The sequence below is a fragment of the Rhinolophus sinicus genome, chromosome 11, assembly GCF_057876585.1.
Source record: "Rhinolophus sinicus isolate RSI-liver-muscle chromosome 11, RSI-T2T, whole genome shotgun sequence".
Lineage (NCBI taxonomy): Eukaryota > Metazoa > Chordata > Mammalia > Chiroptera > Rhinolophidae > Rhinolophus > Rhinolophus sinicus.
Window position 1 is genome coordinate 24,811,523 of NC_142511.1, and position 19,380 is coordinate 24,830,902.

At 50.1% G+C, this 19,380-nt stretch overlaps 1 protein-coding gene across 3 annotated transcripts; it reads right to left on the reverse strand.

The window, feature by feature from the left end:
• Positions 1–199: 199 nt before the first annotated feature.
• Positions 200–12,888, reverse strand: PRELP (proline and arginine rich end leucine rich repeat protein). Of its 3 annotated transcripts, XM_088801791.1 has the most exons (4): positions 12,729–12,885; positions 11,109–11,308; positions 4,722–5,701; positions 200–3,197 (listed from the first exon to the last, which is right to left on the reverse strand). In XM_088801791.1, the coding sequence occupies exons 3-4, from the start codon at positions 5,683–5,685 to the stop codon at positions 3,022–3,024; spliced, it is 1,140 nt and encodes a 379-aa protein (XP_088657917.1). In that variant the 5' UTR covers positions 5,686–5,701; positions 11,109–11,308; positions 12,729–12,885; the 3' UTR covers positions 200–3,021. The 3 variants fall into 3 exon arrangements, with proteins under 3 accessions (XP_088657917.1, XP_074178108.2, XP_088657916.1); XM_074322007.2 differs by lacking the exon at positions 11,109–11,308 and having other exon boundaries at positions 12,739–12,888; XM_088801790.1 differs by lacking the exon at positions 11,109–11,308 and having other exon boundaries at positions 12,729–12,884.
• Between the last annotated feature and the right edge of the window lie 6,492 nt (positions 12,889–19,380).

Below are 19,380 nucleotides of genomic sequence, written 5' to 3' on the forward strand. Positions count from 1 at the left end.
GAAGACCTGGTACTTAGGGTTTCAAATGTAGCTATCAGATTTCTGGTCTGACTTTAGGAATGATTTTTCATGAGGATTGTGAATTTTGGGGAAATTTACCTAGAAAAGGCTTTGGAATTGTTTTCTTAGAGTTTCTTAAGATTGGCATCCTGTCTCCACCCATATTCTCAGAGCACGTGAGAGATGGGAAGCAGGAGGAGCGGGTGGCAAGATGGCTTTATTGAAGGTATTATTTTTGACCTGTGTACATTGTCAAGGTCAGGCAGGATGTTGTTCGTATTATTATATTTTTCTCTGCTGTGAAGCCTGTTGGAATGTGAAAGCTATTTCACAAAGGTAACATGGTTTTCCAGAAGAAGAGCTACATGAACAGAGTACACAGACACACCTACTTACACACCTGTATATGTAGATGCCAATAGTACTGAGAGGTGAACTTGTGCATGGACGAGGGGGCTTCCTGAAACCCAAGGGAGACCAGCATGGTGTGCGTGTGTGTGTGTGTGTGTGTGTGTGGTGTGTGGTATGTGTGGGTGGGTGCGTGTATGTATGTGTGTGTATATATGTGTGTGGTGTGTGTGGGTGTGTGTGTGTATGTGTGTGTGTATGTGTGTATGTATGTGTATGTGTGTGGTGTGTGTGGTGTGTGTGGGTGCATGTGTGCGCGTGCGTGTATGTGTGTGTGTATGTGTGTGTGTATATGTGTGTGTGTGGTGTGTGTGTGGGTGCGTGTGTGTATGTGTGTGTGTGGTGTGTGTGTATGTGTATGTGTGTGTGTGGTGTGTGTGTGTGTATGTGTGTGTGGTGTGTGTGTGTGTGCTTTAAAGCCACTTTAACTTGAATCCTCTCTGGTCTATAGTAGCTGGGAGTGATGGAGGGAGCAGACATTTAGATGGGGTGATGGAATGATGGTGATTGTGTTGCTGCTGAAATAAACTAGTTTGGCTTTTCAGGAGCAGGGGAATGACCCCTCCTCCTCCCTGGCACCCACGGAGCCTCCTCAGAGGGGCTGAGGTTGAAAGGTGTGACTAAAGGTGCAGAAGGGCGCTTATCAGGACCGGAGCCCCAGGCTGCGTGCAGCCACACACGACACGACACGGACTGTAAGCAGGAGCCTCGCAGAAACCAGCTGCAACTGGGAGGAATGAGGCAGCTTATGGGAGCGTGTGGGAGGCAGCTGCGACAGAATGAGCCCCGTTTTCTGTAAAGTAGCAAAAGAGAAGGGCGAGAAAGCGTATAACGGGGACTTCTTGAAGCTAGAGCAGTAGCTCAATACAATTTCTTAAAAATCTCTGGAATTTTCTCAATCTATCTTGAGAGTGGGCACTGTGTCTTACTCGTTTTTAAAACATTCCTCCACTCCCCCACCACACAGACACTCTGGGGGCTATAGAGGGGCAGCACCCCCAAGAAGCTGTGCAGGAGAAGGCAAGTCAGCCCTTGGGCCCAGGCTCCTTTGGAGGCCTGCCAAGCTGCACCTGGACCAGGTAGGGAGAGTGGGAACGTTGGGGGAGGGACAGTCCACACAGGGAATAAATTACTGCAAGGGAAGGGGATAATATTTACGACTTGTCCTACATTAGAGCAAGGTCTAAAGGGTGGAGCCGCAGACGGGAACGTAAGTGCTGGAGGGGCCTCAGAGGACACAGATGTAGGAGCTGAGGGCAGAGGGATAGCAAGGTCAGAGAGCAAACTGGAACAAACTGTATCCTGAAGGGTCTCACCGGTGCTCACCCATGATGGGAATAAGCCCCCCACCTCAGGGCCTCTGTACCTCTGTGTCCTATAGACCCTTGAGGAGAGACAGACCATGCACATAACCCCTGGCTCTTCAAGTTGGAAGTCCTTGACCTTGGAAAATTACCCCTGAGAGAGGTGAGGATAAAGATGGGAGCTCGCTGTGACCTGCACCAGCCACCAGGTGTCACTGATGTGTCCGTCTTAGAGGGTAGGCTAATTTGCACACATGGAAGAGGCGTCTGGGAATTTCCAGGTGCCCCGCCTCTTCTTGCTGGTTTCTCAGGAACCATTCTGGGAGTGGAAAGGATTGAGCCATCCACACTGATAAAGAACAGATGGTAGGGTGGGCCTGGTGGCTCTGCACCCTCCACTGTGGACACTGTGTTCCTCTTGATGACAGGAGGCCTCTTGTCATCAGGCCTCTTGTCCAAAGTGGCCAATGGGGCTACAGGATCCATTGCAACCAAACATGCCTATCTTGGAACTCTGACTCCCACCCCTTTCCCACTGACTGATTCCTAGTTCCTGAGCCATTCCTTTCCTGGACTGTTCCTCCCTGCTCTCCCTCTTGGAATAGAGAGCTCTATTGGAGGGCCTGTGCTGTGTTCACCCTGGAGAAGGAGGGCCACAGCTCCTCCCTGTGAAGAGACAGCCAGCGCAGGCTCTTGTGGGAACTGTGATTCTCTGCCCTCCCTTGGCCATGCCCTTGCACTTCCTTTCTGGAGAACATAGGCTGGCAGAGAGCCAATGTGATGTCTGGTGCCAGCTAATGGGTGGTAGAACAGCAGTTTTGGAAGATGGATCCCTGGCTAAGGAGGCCTGGGTTTCTTGGCCTTTTGGAGTGAAAGTTGCCCATGAAAGAGGAATCTCCTACAGACCTTCCCAAGCCTCACCTCTGGGCTGCCCCTGATCATTTTTTTGCTTCGCCAGGACTGAGATCCAGGTGTCAGTCCTGGCTTAGGCTTACCCAGGAGTGACAGGGGAAGGAGGGGAGAGAAGGGACTATGAAGTCTTTAGACAGACATCTGTGCTTCTAGGGCTAGAAGTTTGGGTGTGTAGTGGGTGTCTTTGAGCTGGGTGGACCCAAATAAGGCCTAGAACATCTCGCTCTAGAAGCCACAGGTGCAGCAGAGTGTGTGGCTTGTCCTGCCCCAGGAAAGTGGGATAAGAAAGGCAAATCTGGGAGCAAGACAGGGAGATAGAGAAAACGAATGGTGAGCATAGGCGCCTGGGCCACCAGCATTCAAGTGCCATCAGAGAAGACCCAGGGCAGAGCAAGGCCTAGATGATCACAGACTGTAGAAGGCGGAAGCACATCATGAGGTCCAGTGGGATGGGTGGCCTCAGGTGGTTCCCATCCAGCCGCAGGTAGCGAAGATGGGGCACGTTCTCCAGATCCGAGGAGAAGTCGTGGAAGGCGATGAGGTTGTTGGGGCAAATCTGAGTCCCGTTGATTTCTATGGAGAAAGAAGGGGAGAGGTGAGCAGGAGAAGAGGGCGGGGTCAGGACAGATGGGGTTGCAGGCACAGATAAGGAAGGAGAGGGTAGACAACTGACAGTAAGGACTCTAGAGTTCTCCTCTCTGGAACTGGCTAACTTTGGGAATTTGTGACCATGAATGAGTTGACCCTAACCTCCAGGCCCAATTTACTCATTTGTAAAATTAATTAAGTTGGAATTGGTCCACAACTGTTATTTGAAATTCACTCTGAAGAGTCGTGGAGGAAGTAAGCTTTGAGTTGGGCCTTCAAAGTTAGGTAGGATGATAGCAGGGGATACCTGGGGGATGGGGTTCTGATAGAGGGACCTATTTGAATGAAGTTGTGGAGGCCAAAAAGTTCACGGCAGAATCTGGGAGTAGTGAACAGCACAACATGATGGACTAGGGAGAGTGAGCTGGAAAGGTAAGTTGTGGCCAAAAATTATGGTTGGCTTTCAAATATTTCACTAAGGATTGGGGCTTTGATCTTCAGCCTCAGGAATGACACTGAGTAGGACAGCAGGATATATGGACCATAGTAGCGTCCGGGGGTGTGAAATCTGGAGGGGGCCTATGATGAAGTTTATGCTGTAGAAAGACGAATCTAGCCACAATGTGGAGAAATAGTGGGGGGAGGTGAGATCTGAAGCCAGCAGGTGGATGTGAGAATTTCCCGTGACCTGGATTTGAGGCACGCAGATGGACAGAAGATGGCCTCATTAACTGAAATAGGGATGCCAGGAAGAGGAAAGGCAGTCTGGGGAGGGCACAGAGCCCTGGGGACATCTGAACCTATTGATTCTTACGTGAGTACTGATTCTAGAGAAAGTAAGCTAGAAAGGTAAGTTGTGGCTAAATTGTGGTAGGCTTTCAAATGGAAAATGAGATTCCGTTTTCTCCTTCACCTCTTTTTAGATGACATCGGATGTGTCATCTTCTAAATGAATCTTTATTCTCCCTTAGCCTTGCTTCATTTATCATCTGTGAGGCCGTTGATGTTCTTTTTCTCTCTTCACCTTTGGAGTAGCAGAAAGAGCCCTGACATAGATGGATTTCTTCTTATGGCCATTGTGGCTTTGGACTGTCACCTGACCACTCTGACACTCAGTTCCCAGATCTGTGACTCATGAGAGCTATAGATCTAGAGGGCACAGAAGCTGGGGTTGATGAGAAGGGATGGAGAAAGAGAAGCTAGTACCCTTCAAGCATGGTATTCTGGGCACTATATTCATGTTAAATGACTAAATCTTCATGTCAACTTCATGACAGGGGTATTATTACCATTCTCACTTTACAGATGAGGGATCTTCTCAGAGAAGGAACTTCCCTTCTCAAATATCTGTTCAAGGTCATACAGATAGCAAGTGGTAAGGCCAAGATTTGAAGTCTAGTGCCAAATGGGGTGCTTTTTGCACCATCCCTCCCTGAAGCCCTTGAGAAAGGGCTGAGGTCGTGAGTCCCCAGCCTCCCTCCGTGGCCCAGCCCTGCCCGTCCCACTCACTCTCGATGATGTTGTTGTTGAGGTATAGGTGCTCAAGCTTGTTGCTGATGGCAGGCACGTTGCTGATCTTGTTGTGTGACAGGTGGAGCACGAGGAGGTTGGAGATGTTAAAGGAGTTCTTGGGGAGCCCCCTGTCGGACAGCTTGTTATAGTTAAGGCGAATGAAGGCAAGGTTGGGGAAGGCCTTGAAGTACCCATTAGGGATTGTCTCGATCTTGTTGCTATCCAGGTAGAGCTGGTGAATGGCTGTGGGGACCTTGGGTGGCATCTTTTTTAGGCTGTTGTGGGCCAGGTTGAGCTGCATGAGGTTCTTGAGACCTTGGAAGGTGTCGGACTTGAGGACGACATCACTCAGCTGGTTGTGTTGGAGGTCCAGGAGCACTAGGTTTTCCAGCTTGCTGAAGACGCCAGGCGGGATCCTGGAGATCTGGTTCTGGCTCAGCCTCAGCTGCTCCAGGTTCTGGGGCAGGGCCGAGGGCACCTCTTGCAGCTGGTTCTTCTCCATGTAGAGGAATGCCAGACTGGGTAGCTTCTCCAATACCTTCTGGTCTACCTTGCGAATTCGGTTGTTGTCCAAGTTGATCCACCTGAGGCCCGAGGCATTCTTGAAGGACTCCACTGGGAGCTCAGTTATGAAGTTGTTCTGGAGATAGAGGTAGTGGATGCGGGGTGGGATGACAGGGACCTTTCTAAGGTTGCGACTATCACAGTAGAGGGCAGACGGGAAGTCATGGGGGCAATAGCATTCCCGGGGACAGTCAGGAAAGATAGATGGAGGACCCGGTGGGAGGGGAGGAGGCAGGTCTGTAGGCTCCGATGGCTCATGGGGCTGAGGAAAGCTGGGTGTGGGTCTAGGTCTCGGTCTGGGCCTGGGCCTGGGTCTTGGTCGTCTTGTTGGCTGGCCTTGGGCCACTGAGGCCAACATGAGGAGAAATGGGATGAGCCAGCAGAGGGATGACCTCATGGTCCAGGTGATGTACCTATAGGGAGGAGACACAGGAGGTCATTAGAGGCCATGTCTTTGCAACCAAAGCTGGCCAGGACGGGCTCCAAGGGAGCTGTGGGAGGGCCCTGTGGAAGCATTTCCTTGTTTGCCTATATCCAGCAGTTAAGAAAGTAACAAGGGCTTAAAGATCTGGAGCCCCTGCCCAGAGGCCTGGCCACTCGATGTGTTCTGCCTGCTCTGGAGAGCAGGAGCCATCCTGGTAGAAAGCACACTGGGCTGTGAATCAGAAGTCTTGGGGCGTACTGGAGAAGACCATTAACCTTTCTAGCCCTTCCCATTTGCAGCATGAGAAAATCATCCCTGTCCTTATAAGAGGGATGTTAGGATACATGAACCATAGAGTTCTGGGGTGTTACATCTGGAAGGGTCCCTAGAGATCTCACAGCTCAGTGTTTTCACACTGTGCCCCCATTTCTGTGGAGCCCCCTGAGGAAGGGAGGCCAAAGGGATGGCCCTCGGGCACCCATAACTCACTCCTGTGCCAACCTGAGAAACTCTGCTTTTTCTTTTAATCTGTTGTGTATATTGCGGTTTCGCCAAAGCATTCATTTGGAAAAAAGAAAGTTTCATTGATAAACGTGGTTTGAAATCCACCAATCAAGTCCAGACTCTACAGCTTATAAGACTTGAGGACTGGAGGAAAGAAGTGGCTTGCCAAAGCCAGGCAGCTATTTAACAGCAGAGCCAGGACAAAAGCCCAGGTCTCCTGCCTTTCAGAAGGGCTCGTAGAGATCTTGGAAAGGAAGGAAAGTGCTACAGACACTCTTGTGTCCCCTCTGCTCACCCCTGTCCCCCTGCGCTCAACTCATAAAACGCTGGTCTTTGCAAGCAGGAGACACACCAAGAATTCTCCCCACATGTGGAGGCTTCTGGGACAGTAAACAGGGAAGGTCTTAAAAGCTGCCAGGAAACCACTTTCATCTCTTGTGACCTGGTATTACTGCTCCCATATCCATTGGAGTTGATGGTGTTGAGGTATCAAGAATTTCCTGCTAGCCTCCGTGACATAATGGAATGGGTTGCTGAAGGATGTTTTGGGTCACCCTTCCCAGTGGCCCTGATAATCCCTCAAATAGGGCCATATGCTTTGATTTGAATTAAGCTGGGGAAATAACAATAGATCCAGGGCCACAGGCAAAAAGTGGCAGCTCCCACAGGCTTCCTCCTTCGCCTGGCAGGGAAGGGTCCAGGGAGGGGGTTCCATGTACCATTTCTTCCCCAGGGCCATCATCCTTATGACATTCCTTCAGGTCTCCAGGCAAGGTCCCCATTCCCACATTGCTTCTACTGCCCCCCCTTGCTGCTTCTTCACAACTGTGGTGGTCTACCCTGCCCCCTCCTAGGGTCTGGGACATGCCAGAGATGCAGAATTCTTGGGCTTCTCTGAGATAGAGTGGGCGTCCCCACTGCATCTGGACCCTGTGATCTCTTTCCTTTGAGTCCACACATCAGCTTAGACTCCTCCCTGCGTGAGTGACCCAGCACCGGCTTCTTGTTGGCTTTGCTCAAAGGAAGATGGTAGAGGCCCCTCACCAGCTGCTTAGTCCTGGACCAGATGCTCAAGAGGAGCTGAATATGACAAGAAACAGGAGAAAGGGCAGAGCTCAACCCTAGAGAGGCAGAGGATGTCTCCTACACCTTACACACACACACACACACACACACACACACACACACACTCCTCTCCCGTACCATGTACATAAGCAAACTCATGCTCACATGTGCTCTGTGTGTGGGGGGGCCCTTATATAGTACACTGAGTATAGGAAGGAAAGAGGGAAGGGGGGCAGACAGACGAGAAAGAGGGAAGACACCGCCTGCAGCCTCCATTGCCTCCCACCTCCCTCTAAGGTAGTCTGTTCCCAGGCTGGCCTTTCCAAGGGGGTCCAAGAGGGCCAGTTTCCCTGGGCCTCCTATCACAAAGGACCTTGCAGTTAGATTCTTGGCTTTAGCTTCAGTTGAGGCTGTAACAGTCTTGGGGATACATTAACAAAATGGGAAAGAAAAGGCATTCATCGTAAACCTACACTTGGAGTCTTGTGGCCAGACCCCACACCACTCGTAATTGGTGAACTACAAATTAATATTTTATAAGTCCTGTAATTTTCTTGAAAAGAACACGATCATTTTGTATAACTTTTAAGGGAGTAGTTAAAACATTAGTATGTTAGAAACAAACATTTTTAAATGCCTCTATTTTTGTGACCCTGATTTTTTTGTTTTTGTTTTGGCATTTCTTTATTTTTTATCACCCAGAAGCCTAAACATTTTTAGCAAGCAATCTCTCATGATGTGAGAAGCCCTTCCCCAGGGAGGCCCCCAGCACTGGCTGAGGCTCCCTATTTCCCGGCATTGCCTGTGTCACTAAAAGCAGCTACCAGGTGCTTGACCCCAAGTTAAGCAGGTAAAGCTTGTCCAGAGCTTCCAGCAGAAGCCCACCCAAGTAAGATACAGTGAGTCAATTAAGTGAGGTACAGTGAGTCAGGTAAGGTACAGTGACTCAGGTGGCTGGCCTTCGCTAAGGGACGTTTTCAGTGGCTCCAGGCCTGGGCAGCCCTAGTCCCCATGGTCAGGAGTGATGGGATCATAGTTTAGTCGCAGCTCCACTTGGCAGGCCAGCCTCCCGCTCCTTCCATTCACAGTGAACATAAGCCTTCCTCATTCCCATCTCCCTCCCAGACCCTTTGGGAACTTCTCTGATCTGCCCACTGGTCCTTCTTCTGATCGTTTTACATTCCAAACCTCTGGAGGCTGGCCAACCTCCTGGCAGAGCTGATGGGTGGTTCCGGAGGAAAAGCTCTCTGGGCCTGTACCATGGGGAAGCTTGATCTGTTAATTCCTTTCTTTTAGCTGCTGCTGAATCATTCTGGGTGTATCCTCGTGCCCATGCTTCTTTCTTGAGGAAAGAGCTTTCCTTTCTAAGGCTTTTCTCATCTGGCAACGCCTCTTTCTGTTGGAGCTTAGCTGTCCGGAGGGAAGTCATGACAGCATAGCTTTGGCAATGCACTGTGACGTCCTAAGTTCCTGAAACCAGCATCTGTGTGACAGACTGGAGGTCCATGAACTCCAAGGGGAGTCATAGTTTCCCCTACCGAAAGCCCAAAGTCACACTTTTTTATGCTTCTGCCTTCCAGAACCTTCTGTCCAATCATAAGCTCCCTTAGGGTGGGTCATAAGTACGTGTGATTTTTAAATTCCTTATGCTTTTGTGAGCACACCTCCTCATCTCCCAACTTTCTGCTGGGCTGTGCTCACTGCTCAGTCACTGAACCCTTGTCGACCATGGACAATCACGGACCTCATGCAGCCCAGTTCGCTAGCATTGGCTCTCAAAACACTGCTGCTCCGTGGGGGAGCCACAGTTGCTTTGCCCAACCCCAAATTCACTCTCTCCAGTTAAGAACATTTCCTAAGACAGTTTAAAATTTGAGTTTCAGCTCCCTGTATTGGAGATCTGGGCTTGAATCCTGGCTCTGCTGCTCTGCCCCAGGCTCCTTGTCTGCGTAAGGATCAAATGAGATCACGCACGTGAAGCATGTCATAGGCTTACACTCTATAAATGGCGGGGCATTAGTTTATTCATTGATTTACTTTTAAAAGAGCAGAGTCTCTAGAGAGACTCTGATTTTAAAGTGAGCTAGCCCTCTTCCCTACCTAGCTCACAAATTCATTCATTGAATGTTCGAACACCCAGGGCTGGTGCAATGTTCAGGTTCATGGCAGGGCTGGATTGAGGCTCACGTGGAGTTTTCAAGTCACTGGGAGCAAGTTTAAGGGTGATTGGCTTTGTATGGAGTCTGGGATTGGGCTTGACTGGGAATGAGGTTGGGTGTGTCCCTTCGGGTTAAAGGATTACTCCACACTTCCACACTGCTTACTGGCATTCTTCTTTCTTGTCAGATTTTCTGTCTAGTTGGTTACCTCAAAATCTCCGTGGTTTAACTCAGCCAGGAAGCCTGCAGTGGGGAACAGAGCTGCCCCTGCCCCACAGCCATACCCACGGACATTGACACGACCCTCTCGCTCTGTTCCCCTCTTTACGTTCTAAACTCAGACTTCTGAAAGCCATCCTGCTCCTTTTGCCTCTTCCAGAATCTCAGAGGGAGTTGGAAGCCAGGAGAATCAGATAGTCTCTGCCCATTTTTTAGCAGAGGAGCAAGGCAAGACCACCTGGGCTGCCTAAGACCCTTTCAAGGCCTTTAAGTAAGGCTTTTGTGGCCCACAGGTAACAAGAGGGTTGGTATAGGGTCATGATGAACTCAGCACACCACTGATGCAGCTGCCTCTTTGGGGGGTGGGGGGAGTGGAATCAGTACAAGTGTGGGCCTGACTGAGGCAGTGGGGGAAGAGCTTCATGGTGCAATCTAGACAGGGGAGGAGGGTCCTTAGCCCGTCCACCACTGCCCAGAGACGCGACCCTGATCTCAGCCTTAGTTTCCTTATCTGTAAAAAGGGGATAATAAAATCTTCCCTATTCCTGTATTCCTCACCTAGTTGTTGTCAGAAGCAAGTGTGACAAGTAAATTTAAAATGCACTGCAGATCAAAAGTGCTAAAAATAAATATAACACTATGATGGAGAGACCATCTGTCTCCCCAGCATCTACCACGGCAAAGTGTAAACAGAGTGAAGTTTCTTTGGCTTCAAGCCACGAGTACAGAAGAGCAAGTTTTCCATTCTAAGCAGCTGGGGAAGGAACAAGGGCGAGATGGCTCTAGTCTTCGCCTCTTGCCTCCTTCTTCCTGCCTCCACCCCCTAGCATCTCTATCGCTTGCAGAAAGCCTAGAAGATGCCTTAGGTTCGTATAGATCTGGGCCCTAAGCCTGAAACTCTTCAGCTACTTCACTGGGTGCTTTTAGGCAAATCGCTTACTTCCACTAAGCTTCAGGTCCCTCATCTGTAAAATGGACGCACTAACGCCTCCTTACCAAGTTAAATTGCGGGTTAAAGAGTGAATGTGTGTAAAGTGAACGCTCAATGAACGATAAGCCAGTGTTGACTTTATTTCAAAGTAATGGGGTCTCTTTCCCTGCATCTTGTCCAAAGGGTAGCCCAGCTCTCCACCCAAGGCAGGGATCCTTGCAGCTGGATATTGGCTCATGGATTTCCCCCAGCTCTTTTAAACAGAATGACTTCCTCCCCTTTGGGACCTGTGAGACCACACTGGGATCGCAAAACCAACTGTTAATAACTGGAGAGATCAGAGAAGCCCCCAGCCACCGGGACCGCTCACGCTGTTCTCCAATTCACTACGCTCCCCACCCCCCACCCCTCCCAACGTGCCTTTCTGCAGCAGGTAAGGGGACGCTGGTGAGGGAAGGCACAGAGCTGGCTGTATGGTCCCATTGTGACCCATGATTCCCCCTCCCAACCTTTCATACCTGGCATTTTTGCCCCTCTGAGCCTTGAAACACTTTCCTCACATGCCCAGTAAGTGGGGCTGCCCGTTGGGCAGAACTCATTGGCCAGCCTATCTTCTGTGTGAGGCCATCAGAACAGACAGCTGTTAGGCAAGAGAAGAGGGGATGTGGCAGGGATGGGGAGAGGTCCAGCTCAGTGCCTCGGGGCGCAGGGCAGGCATCTGCAGGTGAAAGGAAACATCAGCCTTTGGGGGGCTATCTTGGGGGAACTTTCTTTCTGGGACGTTCCCTCCTGATATAGCTGCTGGTGCTTGCAAGAAAGATAGAAGGGGAGAGCCCACAGGAGATCTTCCCTGGTCCCTCCATCCCACTCCCACTCCCCAAAAGCGGGTAGTCTATTTAGGACAGTCTGGCGCTCCTCCCTCAGACAGTCCTTGTCCAGGAAACCACACAGCCCTTCTGCCCGGCTAACGTTGCTCTTCACTCCCAGCACAGGTCTCCCTCAGGCCCCTGATTCAGATTCTCAAGACTTGGTTGACCATCAGGATCCCCTCGAGTATTAAAACAATGACAGATTCCTGGGTCTCAATCCCATAGCTCTGGAGCGAGGGGTCCAACACCTATATTTTTAGTGAGTCCCCCGTCTCTCCCTGCTCCCAGGTGATTGTGAAGATCAGCCACATTTGGGCTGATGTAGCCGCCCTGCCTGTCTTGGGACAGCACTCTCTACGGAGAGAGTTCACCCTAATCAGAAACAAGCCCCGTTCAATAACTCACTCCAGTTTTCGTCTCCTTGATAGATGAAGGAACTACTGTCTTTTTCCTCTGCCACAAGGACCCCTTGCCAATCTGGGATAATTTCAAAATGGCTTTAAAAAGAAATCTCTACTGGCTGCCTACAGAAAAATAAATGAACTGCCCCCAGAGCTGGGGGTTAGGACACCCAAGGCTTGGAAGCTGAGTTCTTTCTTCCCTTTATTTCCAAAAGCCAGTGGTTTGGACCAGTGAGACAGAGAAATTCAGAGCTTCTGGGACAATACTACGCAAGTTGGAAAGCCACTTCCCCCCTCCTACCCAATTAAGTTCTAAAGAACGAAGCAATCCTTCCAACTCCTGCCCTTGTTCATCTCCTCCCTACTCCGCCTGGACTCAGCATGATTTTCTTTGGCTCTGCCATCTCAGCGGGAAGATGTACTTTCTCTTTGCTCTTACAGCTGGAGAGGCCTGTGAGAGGGTGAGAGACAAGATGCAGTGTGTGTGTGTGTGTGTGTGTACCTGTGACAGTGAGTGACAATATGTGAAAGGTGCAGAGAAATGGGTTCTTGAACATGGTTTCTATGGAAACATCTGATCTGTAGAAATACTGTATGCAGCATAACTCTCTGTGCTACAACAAACAGCTGTACCACGAAAGTTTAACTTCTGCAGCAAATACACAGGTAGAAAATGATGAAGAGAAAGAAGAATAGGATGTAGAAGCAATGAGCAAGGAGACGAAGTGGAAGGAAGGAAGGAAGGAAGGAAGGAAGGAAGGAAGGAAGGAAGGAAGGAAGGAAGGGGACAGAGACTAGATCAATAACCTAAGCTGGACAGAGCAGGAGGACACAGGAGGCCTCCTACCCATCTCAGGACTGGGCTTACCTGCACACACCTGCCTCTGCTCTCAGCTCTGGGTTAGTCCCCGCAAGGTTCCCTCCTCGTCCTCCCCCACCCTTCGGTGGAGCTGTGGCCGCAGAGAGCCAGCCAGAAGTTCTGATCTCCCTGTGTCGCAAGAGTGCTTGTGTTTGCCTGACTTTTCTTCCACCAGATTCTATTGGGGTGGGGAGGTTAGGTTAGGGGGAGGGACGGGCAGATTGTAGGGAGGGAGGGGAGGAGGGGAGGAGGAGAGCAGAGAGGGAGGGAGCTTGGGAAAGGAAGAATGACAACAATAAAGTCTTTATTTGGCAGCCAAAACTCCCAAAGACTTCATCCACACACCATGCCCACTAACGAACTCATTTTTAATAACATTTCCTTCTGCTGCCACTGCTTCTGGGGGGAGATTGAACTGTGTTTGGAAAACAAGCCAAATTAACAGAGGAAAAGGCATGAAAGCAAACTCTGTGTGGACCAGCGCTGGATGGCCGGGTTCTCACCAGCCTCCCCAGAACAATCGCCTTGCTTCCCCTTTGCTTCCCTGGTGTTAAATTCCCAAACCGTGAAGCGTGTGGGACATGTTCTCTGAGCAGGGACAGCCCTTCCCTAAGTTATCTTCTCTGGAGGTTGCTAAGGGCGTGGAGTCTCAGAGTGCAGTGAGCTGGCACAGGAGATAGCCTTAATTTGGCTGTTAGAAGGATGCTGTGAAGACCAGAGAGGGAAAAGTTTGGCCTGGGGTCACACAGCAAAGTAAAACAGAATTAAGATTTGATATAAGACCTAAAGTCATTGTCTCTAGCCCAGTGGACAATATCAGTGTCTTCTTTCAGCCTCTCCACTTGTATCACACTCAGGAAAGATCTGGGGACTGTGTGGTCATCTCACAAAGACATGGGGAAATCTAAGTGTTCACACCATCCCAAAAGACCCAGTCAAGTCAGACCATTACCTCGAACAATTCTCCTCAATTAAAAAATGGCAACACACTTGCAGTTAAAGAGCAGCCCAGTGAAACTTCCTGCCAGCCTGGTTGACTACTTGGAAAATACAATGATACTTTTTCTGTCATCAGGTCCATGGAGAGCTGCAGAGCCTACTGACAGGAAACGCCCACCACTCCTCCCAAGATCTCCCTACGTGATCTTGGGCAAGTTACTTAATCACATAGACAACAACTAAGAAAAGGAATGAGTTGGGACAAATCCGGCATCTACAAGGGAGAAGGTGCCAGGTTATCTCAACCAGCCTGCCTTTCTCATCGCCTTGACAGAGGACACAACAGCTTCAAGAGTGGGAGACAGGGGCTGGCTGGGTTCTTGAGACCTGGCTTTGCCTCTTTACATGCTGTGTGATCTTGGAGATGTCCCTTTCCCTCTCTGGCCTCAGTTCATCATTTGAAAATGCAAGGTTGAACGAAGCATGAAGAGAGCCTGAGATTTGGGGTCAGGACACCAAATTTCCTTCCTGCTGCTCTCTAGCTATCTGCTGAGCGGGCCTTAAACACACCTGTGCCTAAGGTAATGACCCTGCCGCATCTCCTGCACAGGTACACCCAGCACAACGCTCACTGGGAGCGTCATCTGGGAGAGCACTTAGCAGGGCACTGACTTCATGCAGCCAGACCCTGCAACTCCTCCCGAAAGAGCTTCTCCTCCTTGGGTCTTGGGGATACCAATCCTTCCCCCCAAAAAGGTACTATCTCTTCCTGGTGTCGAGGACAACACGAAGCGAATGCTGGGAAAATGGTGAAAAGTCATGACAGCCAGTCTGTTGCTGCAGCCTATTCCCAGGAGAGGGCTGCGGTAGTGGATAGGGGTGGAATGTGGGGACAGAAAAGGGCAAGAGGGGGAGGCAGGTGCCTTTGCAATGTGGTGGATTGCAGCGGTATTTCCAGAGATTCTGGACCTGCTCCCACTTCCCACCCAGACTGCAATCCCCCCTCAGGGCCTCACTGCTTCCTCGACCCTCACAGTAACTGCTGCTGGTTATAAGCGAGTGAAGCAAGAGAAGACAGGGCACGATTGTGTATGAGCCTTTCCACAGGAATACAGCACGGTTTCTAGAAATATGTGCTTTCCACCTCCCCACTGCCCTGTCCCCAAGACTCTGCTGGGAAGGAACAGTGTGGTCCTGAGAAGTTTTGGCTCAGACTGCCCTGTGGTTATCGGGCCCACAGGGGCTGGCCCTGGGATGGACCCTCACCCCTCACCAATTGAGGCTGACAGCCTAGGGCGGCTGGGCATCAGGGCAAACGTGGAACAGGGAGAAGCTGTGCGAGTCCTGTGGTCGCTGATCCTGCCGCCCGACCTGGGGGGCTTGCCTGGGGTGAGTGGGTTCCTGGTAGGTACAGGCAGCATCCTGTCATCACGGTATAACCCACAGCACCCACCAGGGGCTTGGCACACCCTGCGTGCTCAGTAGGGGTCTGTTCCATCACATTCAAGAGGGCTGAACAAGGAGACTCTGTCACTCTCTTTTTAAAAAATGTTATTTATTTTAAAATATAAATAGGTAATACATTCTCTTGATTCAAAATCCAGAAGGTACAAAGTTTGCACCAGGGAAAAGTTTTCTACCTTGCCTGTGTTCCCATCATGCAGTTTCCTCCAGGAGACAATCAGCATATCAGCTTCTTGTGTCTGCCAGATTTATTTAGTACACAGATGAGCAATGCATACAAGAACGGTACTTTTATTTTTACTTGGTAGTATATCTTGATAGTCTCTCCATGTTTTTACACAAGATTCTTTCTCTCTGCCCCATATTTATTTGAGCAGTCCCTCTTGTGGACATTTGGGCTTGTCCCTCTCCCTCACCCCAGACTTAGCATCTCACAGACTTGGGTCCAGTTCTGCCCTGCCTCCTCTCCATGGAGACCAGGTAGCCTTGGTTGCTCATTTGCCCTCTCTGAGCCTCAGTTTTCTTATCTGTATATGGCAGGTGTCAGTTGCAATCCATCAATTCAGTAGTTGTTCTATAACTTAACATCTATAATTTAACTCAATTTCTGAATCTGAGTGCTCATGTTACTGGCACAGTGGAAAACTCCATCTCAGTTCTTCTTGGTGCCCCACCCCCTGGGTTGTACAGCAGCTGCAGCAGGTTTTTGTGGAGCCAGGGCCTGCGTCAGGGGAGGTGCTTACGGGGAGGTGCATGTGGTACCTGGTTAGTGTCTTACCCAGGATGCTCGGGACATGCCCTTCATCCTGTGAGACCCCTGTTTGAGAAGCTCTGAGGCACATCCTAAGGCTGTGTGCACAGGACAGAAACCTGCAGAGCTGTCATTTCCTTTCTGGAGATGCGCTAGCAGCCTGGCACTCTCCCAGGGGCTCAGGACTAACAGAACCCCACATTCTCCCCTGACCTGGCCCCAACCAGGGACCATTTCTTCTCTGGGGAAGGAAGTTTCCTTGTCCGCCTTACTTTTGGCCAAACACTGTATTCATGTCCAGAAACCTCCCAGGGTTCAGGCTTGTGGAAAACGAAGCCATAGAATTTGTAGGCTTCTTCCTTTTCCCTCTTGCCTTGCCTGTGGCAGAGAAACTGGCCTGCTGGTATCTACCAGAGGAAGGAAGGAGCAAAGACAGGAAAGGAAGAAACAAAACATGTCTGTCAGCCATGAAGTGAGTGCACCGGGGCTTGGAGGCCCCTGAATTCCTCCTGCTCACTGTCCACAACCCTGTCTAGGTGCTGTCAGCCTGAGGGCTGTCTGAATAGTCCCGCTCACTGTCAGCTAGTGTGACTGGGCAGCACTAACCTGGGGCCGCTTGATCAGCATTGCTTCTGGAGTTCCTCAGGTGCTGGAGAACCCAGGCTCAGGTGAGTGGTGAGGGCACCTGCCTTCCAAGGGGAGGCCCTCCTAGGTCCTGGGCGCCTCTGTGCCCTTTGGACACATCATTCTGGAACTCCACTTAATTTTATGTTGTAATAATCACAAGTCACAACAGCTGGATCTAATATCCAGGTTGCAGGTATAGATCTGATAAGTCACCCAACACCATCCTGCTCCTTGCACTAAGTGATTGGGTTAATGACACTGCCTTACACAGGCACAGTCACACTATAGCCATGTGACGATGATATGTGGCCATGTGCGGTCAATCATGTCTTGGGTCAAAAGGTCTAAGAGGGCAAAAGCAAGGCAGCCCTGCCGGGACCACCACCCATGAGCATGGAGGCCCTCACATCTACACGTGCACTGAGCACCATCACATTTTCAGTGAAACTAATGGCTACCTCTTGCTGAGGCTTACTCTATGCCAGCCATTCTTCTAAGCCCTCTACGCTTAGAGGGTACAACTCTAGTTCTCACACAGCTCCACGAGGCAGCGACTGCTCAATCATCCATTTTACAGGTGAGAGACTGAGGTACAGACAGTTAATGAACCCAAGGTCACTCAACTAGTGATGGCGGGGATAAAATTTGAACACAGATCACGCTGCCTCCAGGTGTCTTGCCTGTGTTTATCCACGCTATTATGAAGAATCAAATGCAAGTCCTTCATAGTCCTCTCTAAATCCATGGAGCTTGGCGTCATTAGGTATTTTCTATTCATGCAAGTTTAATTATCATCACATATTTATTTTTTTGATGTTGAAAAGAAAATCCTCATGTTGAAACTGTTGAGAACCACTGACCTAGGCCTCAGTTTCTCATTCTTAAAACAGAGTTACTCTCAATGCCTCTTTTTCTGACCCCCTATATGGATTCTCCAAGTTCTGTCAGTTCTATTTTCTTAATGGTTTCTTGTGACTTCCCCCTCTTTCCTACCATGGCACTGGACCGCTGCTGGAGTTCCTGACCGGGTCTCCCTGCCTCGCCCCTTCCTCTGCCCTCCAACCCCCACCTGGCTCTTGCTAAGGCATGGATCTGACCAAGTCACTTTTCATCAGCTCCCTGGCCCCGTGACCATGGTTTCCAATCCACAGCGCTTGTCAGATTCACCTGAGAGCTCTAAGGCCCCACCCTTAGAGATGCCAATTGAAGGAGCTCTGTATATTTGAAGGCTGTCCCCATGAGTGATTCAGTCCACATCCTCGGCTGAGAATCATTGAATGCGGCCCAAGCACCACGCTCTACTCCCCTGCTTACTTCTCTAGCCCCATTTCTCAAACTCTAAACCCCAAACATATGACTGCCTCACAGCAACCAGAATACTATTTCACATCTCCACGTCTTTGCCCTCTGCTCTTTCTGTCTAGATGGCCCCTCTTCCCCCAGGAGTTACATTTTCTAGGATGGTCTCCTGACAGCACTTTCCTCTTCAGCCCCTGGGCAGTGATGACCACTCTGTCTGTGTGCTCCAGCCACCAGCCAATGTATGTCCAACACAGGACCAGTGCCACTTCCCTGTTTTCCTGCCTGCCTGGTCTACCAGCTTCTCAAGGGCCTGTGCGGCCGAATTTGATTCCTACTTGAAGCCTGAGTTCTGACACTCAGTAGCCTACATCCTGGCCCCAGTGTAATTTGGCAGTGACCCTCAAAGCACTAGAATAGTTTCTCCTATTTTGTATTTGCCCTAGTCATTGCAAAATCCTCCTGTGTGTGTTTTCCTGTAGCCTTTTCAATTTCTAATCTACTTTCCATGACCCACCAAATGTGCTTTTTCCCAAAACACGAACCTGATCATGCAACCCCCTTGCTTAAAACTTTGCAGTGCCTCTTAGTTGTTTATAGAACCAAGTTCAGATGCCTAAGCATGACACTCGAGGGCCTGCACTCTGACCCGGCTTTCCTGCCATTCCCATTTCCTTTCAGAGTTCCCACAGAACCAAGAACCGGAGTCATGAGATAATGCTTTCCTGGGCCTTTGCTAATCTATGTTCAGATGTCCTTCTTCCCTTATTCTCCATTTGGGGACTCCGACCTACCCTGCAAGGCCCACATCAAATGTGACCTCCTGTGAAACCCCCTTGATTCCTGCAGGAAGAGTGGGCTCCCTGTGCTCCCCAGTCAAGCATTCCAGCACTTGCCGTGCAGTGCGCTGACGGCTTCTTTCCGTATCTACCTCCTCCGCATGATCGCAGGAGCTCCAAGCAGAACCCTCACTCCTGACAAAGGACCTGGCCGATAAGTGACAATGGTCAGAATACAATGGTCAGAAGAGCTAACACCTAGTAGAGTTTCCTATGTGCTGTGCGTGAATGTTACAGTTCATTAACTCATTCCGTCCTCAGAACAACCCAGAAGCAGGCACTGTACTATCATCCCTTTTTATAGAGTATTATACAGTTACTAAGTGTCATGGCCAGGATTCAAACCCCAGCAGCCCAGCTCCAGGGTCCATGCTGTCTACACTATACTGATAACACTTACAGAACGTATGGTCATTCATAGTGAGAATGTGTGTATGTGGCAGGGGCGGAGGGTAGTTAATAAAACATGATATGACTCGGTTTCTGCCCACCCCACTCCTGATGTCAGGTTGGGTTGGAACCCTGGTCTGAGGCCTGGTCTGTGGCTGTCACTGAAACAACAGAGCTGTCATCTCTTTTCCAGCAGGTGACATGGATGCTCACCGACTCCTCTCATTACCTCCACAAACCTCAGCCACTTTTCTTTTTATTTCGCCTTTATTCTTCTCTGCTTGCCCAGTCTGAGAAAATAACTGGTTGGCCTGCAGCTTGTGAGTGGGGCCCCCTCCTCCCTCCCATGTGC